General features: G+C 27.1%; 1 protein-coding gene across 1 annotated transcript in view; it reads right to left on the bottom strand.

Moving 5' to 3' along the window:
• Positions 1–282: 282 nt before the first annotated feature.
• The window catches only part of LOC115238417, a 7070-nt gene continuing 2383 nt past the window's right edge, over positions 283–4969 (bottom strand). The window contains exons 4-8 of the mRNA XM_029812205.1: positions 4414–4510; positions 3639–3725; positions 3022–3288; positions 2513–2671; positions 283–1212 (exon numbers count right to left, since the gene is read on the bottom strand). Coding sequence (XP_029668065.1) covers positions 1064–1212; positions 2513–2671; positions 3022–3288; positions 3639–3725; positions 4414–4510 — 759 coding nt within the window. The 3' untranslated portion in view covers positions 283–1063. The remainder of the gene's footprint in view (positions 1213–2512; positions 2672–3021; positions 3289–3638; positions 3726–4413; positions 4511–4969) is intronic.

Genomic DNA, 4969 nt, shown 5'->3' with positions numbered 1-4969 from the left:
ATATATGATATATATAATAAAAAATATCACACACATAAAAGAGAAAGAGAAGTATCAAAAATCTTTTTTTGACATTCATATTTTACAGCATCAAAACAAATTCATTACGTAATTAAATAAAATGTGCCATCAGTTTGTAAAAAACTATAGAAACTTGCTCACCGAGTCATAGATTTAGTCATTGAGTTTCGAAAAGAGGAAAATTTAGTTCGGTCATTGTGCACTACGAAAAACTAAGAGTAAGTAGTTATATAACGAAGATGGCGCGTGGCCCTTCTTAAAAGTTTATAACTTTATTACGGATATTCCGAGGAGCCCGGAAAGAATTCCCTGATGCGAAAGTTTGACAACTTCCCGCGCTCTTGGCGCGTATTTCAACTTTCTCCTCTTGACTTTTCGTCCGCAACAAAGTCCGTGCCTCTTTATTTCTCTCTTGATTTCTATCTTTCTCACGCTTTCTTTCCACCTTTATTTTTCCGATTATTTTCTGGAGATATAACGACAAAAATATCAGCGCGTACGGAGGGGAGGGAGGCACTATACCCGAAAGAGATCTTGATTTCCTGTCGCGGTTGAAAATTGCATGACCGCGTCCGCGTCTCCGCGTTCGTATACATGTCGGCTCTCCAGTGTAAATTGAACGAGCAAAGTTTCGCACGATCCCTGTTTGCGACCAATTAATCCTTACGAGGAGAAGGAAATAGTGCAAGTGTGTAGATACGACAAACACGACACCAAATGCGGCACTCTTTGCTAAAGTTGCAGGAGATCAATATTCTTAATCCTTATCTTCCAGAAAAGTCCATTTCGCGAAATTAAAGTAAGGAGTTGGCAAAACAAATTTACGTAATTGAAATCCATGTGTTGAAGTTGCAAATCAAAAATTCCAAGAAAACTGAAGAAAAGTTAAACTAATTAGAAAATTAATAAAATTAATATTGTTAAATAAATGGATGGACGTGTATGTGTGCGTATCGAAATTTTTATACAACTTTTATGTTTATCTCCATGAATCTAAATATATTTTAAATTCTAATTTATGCCGGAGGTAAATGCTAGAATTTTATGGAAATAATTTCGAGAAGGAAACCTTCGAAAAAAAGCGATTAGACAAGTCGGTCAACCATGGGTTCCAATTTTCGGATGTTATTGGTAACATCGCTCGATATAGAGTCGGCCAGTATTCGTTTACAAAAAACATGGCTAGATCATCTGCAAATAAAAATTTATATGTAATTATATATTCTAATAAAAAAAGAATATAAAGAAAGAAAAAAGTATGTTAAAGTGTAAATATCTTAAACAAATAATTTCTGTCAATACATTACACTTAAATTACTCATTTGTAATTACATAGCAAAGTACAATAATATTGAAATATTGATTGGATAAAAGAACATTAAAAACATTTCTAAATGATTTTGAAGATTAGATACAATAGAAAATGAATTCTCTTTATTTTTACCTGTTTATACCTGTTTATAGAAAAAGAGTTGGTTTAAATTTTGCTACTTATTGTTAATCTTAAATTTGAATATATTGTATCAATACGTTGTTTGACAATGAGTTAACTTAATGTGTCTTTATCTTTAATTATATAATTTGATTAAGTGGGAAAACTGGCAAATAAGAGCCAAGGCGCGGATATTGATCCGTGAAATTTATTATTGTTAAATTTTTATAATAAATGTGTATTTTAAAAATGTACGTTTGGGACTGTTTTTTGGTTCATCTTTAGCATAGATATAAATATATAAAGATTGGTATTTTAAAACTTGACATACACAGTATTTGTTGTTGCAGTCAAATTTTAAATTAGAATCGGTGGGTCTTATTTACTAGTTTTCCCTCTTAATTGTTAGTACTTTGAGCCTATTGCTGTTATTATATAATTTTATACTAAATAACATGCATCAGAGAGCATTGACGTAAATTTGTTTTAATAGATATAGAGAATTATAGAAAATATCCTTGAGCAACGTATTTTTCATGATAATTAGAGGTTGATTATATAAAGACTTGTATCCTAATGCATATAACATGAAGATGACGTGAGATGCTGTTTTGAAAATATTTTAAATATTTAAAAAAACAATATGATTTCCAAGAAAATTTCTCATAAAATGGTTTTAAAACCTCTATTTTACAGTTATTTATACATATATAGATATTTCAATTTATGTCGTTTCACACAGATAATTTACGAAATTATTACTAATTAAAATATGTATGAGATTATAAATTATAAATTTTTAATTAATTGCAAAATAGATTTACGATAAATGAATGCAATTTTCCTACAATTGCTTCAAAAAATCTTTATCAATAATGATAAGACTTATATATATATATATATACATACACACACACACACACACACACACATATATATATATATGAATATTAAATAAAATAAGCATAAATAAGCACAATTTGGTCATTAGAAAAAGTAATAACAGAGTAGGAAGTTATTTATATATGTATATATATGAATCATTTATAATACACTTACTGAGTTCTTTATTGCCATCGAACAAATTGTTCAAATAGATTTTCATATTTCCAACTGTCGGAAGAAAATGGAAATGTTCTACAGTCCATGTATCATTTGCTACATGCCCTGTTAAATCCCATGTTCCTCTGATGTCTTCTAAGGTTAGATTAAAGTATCCTGTTCATAAATTATAACAGAGTAATATAAATATATGCATAATATTATAATATTTAGTAATATTTACATATATATACCAACAATTTAAAAAAATTATTAAGGCTATTTATACATATATTTAAGTGGCCAATTTATAAATCGATAATTATTAATTTTATATTAAAGATATAATTTTATGCATTTATATATATTGTTATAGTCTAATGCAATTGTTATAATTATTTTGATTGGTTTATAATAAAATCATGATGATACCAATTTAAATTAAAAAAAAAAAATTTTTCGGTAAATGTATAATAATTTGATATATAATTAATTCTTTACCGTCACATATGCGTTTATTTTTGTACCTTTTCCACCCATTCTAAATCCGCCTATTCTACCTTCTGCCTCACAATCACCATTAATAAACAACTTCGGTACTCGTGAATCAATTTCCAAACGAAAAACATCATCGAGAAAATGCGGTCTTACAGCCGAAAAACTAGTTATCTTTAAACCTTCACTAATAACATTTTTTATGTTTACATTTCCATGTACTTCGCCTCTATCAAATTCAAAGTTGCCGTGTTCGTAAGATAATGGATCCAAAGATGGAAAGTCAAATTGTGGAAGTCCTATTAAGATAAAAGAACTAGCGTTAGTATCAATTTCTTGATACAATATATAAAAATGGCTTAATCAGAAAACATTAAATCTTTTTAATTTTGAATAAATAAAATTGAATTTATATATATGTATATATATAAATTTACGGAAATTTAAATAGTTTTATATGATTACAATTTTGATAAGCTTTATAAACATTTCTAATAATACATAACGCTTTACATTAATCGTGTATGTATAAAATAATACATATTATAACTATTTTTTAAAAAGTATATTACATTTTAACTTTAACTAATTGCATTTTTTAAAAATGTATAAGTTAAAATAATATAACTAATTATTTTAAGAAGAATACCTTTAACAAATCGTGGCCATGCTTCTCGTATCGCAAGTTTTAAGCACTTGGAATAATCAGGAGAATTCCGTTTGCAGATAGTTACAGCTAAATAAAAATAGTGTTATAAAGATATATGAGTTACTTTAGACAGTAAAAGAATTCGAATATAATTAAAGCAATAAGTATATATATATATATAGGTCATAAAATAAGTATATATATATATATATATATATATATTGTCAAGTGTGCATGTAGCAAGCACAAAATAAAAATTTTTCTTATTGTTTTTTATTATTATTAATCATAAATTAGTAAATGTTATTGCGTCTGTAATCACACTTGCGATATTTATGCAAAACACACACACACACACACACACACACATTAATACTCACGGATATAAATGAGAGTCCGCGAGTGTTAGTGTGTGTGTGATTTTCTTATTTAGAAAGATATAAACATTTAACAAGTAACTTTTTCCAATAATAAGCAGGAAAGTAATTATTATATATATTATTTCAGATATTTTATTGAATTCATTCGTGACATACATACAATTCCAACAGTGTTAGAATTTCTCGCTATCTGTTTTTTTGAGAGATAATATATGTGCTTCTTTTGTTTTTGATGTCAATTTATGCAAATTTATATAGATTTTCTACAAAAAACTTTTTCTAGAGATACACAAGCATTCATATATCAATTTGCTGCGCTAATACACAATTAGTAAAATATAAAGGATTCTAACAAAAAAAACCTTACTAAAAATAAAAGCATAAACGTAACTTACGGAGTTCTTCTGCTACACATAATCCAAACGCTATAACACTAAACGTACTAAACACTTGAAGTATCATCTTACCTACTTTTCTTGCGAATGATTCAATCAGTTATAAACGCTAGCTTTATATAGTTTCTGCTCTCAAGGTTTCTTAGATGAAATTACATGTTAATTAATGCGCGCAAAATGCACGTAAATACCAAAAAAACCAACCTTGAAAAATCAAGATATATTCTTTTATTGAAGTTGTTAAGATATTTCTTAATTCGATACAATCAAAGAAAGCATTTTATTTCCATAATTATTCAATATAAGTCTGTGTATCATGTGTCCATTGATTGTTTCGAAAAAAATCTTAAAAAATATGCATGCTACTACATTTGAAGAAAAATCGATCTACTTCTGATCAAGCAGTATAAAAAATTACAAGATTTAAATAAATAGCATATTGTGTTGATATGATAACTTTTGATGTAATAACTTTTGAATTTCAAAAAACTTCTTTAATTTTTACAATTTTTTGGGATGCAAATTTGAAAATATCCTATACTTATATAGTATATAA

The sequence above is a fragment of the Formica exsecta genome, unplaced genomic scaffold (genome assembly GCF_003651465.1).
Source record: "Formica exsecta isolate Colony F162 unplaced genomic scaffold, ASM365146v1 scaffold337, whole genome shotgun sequence".
NCBI lineage: Eukaryota > Metazoa > Arthropoda > Insecta > Hymenoptera > Formicidae > Formica > Formica exsecta.
This window is presented reverse-complemented; position numbering and strand designations above follow the sequence as displayed.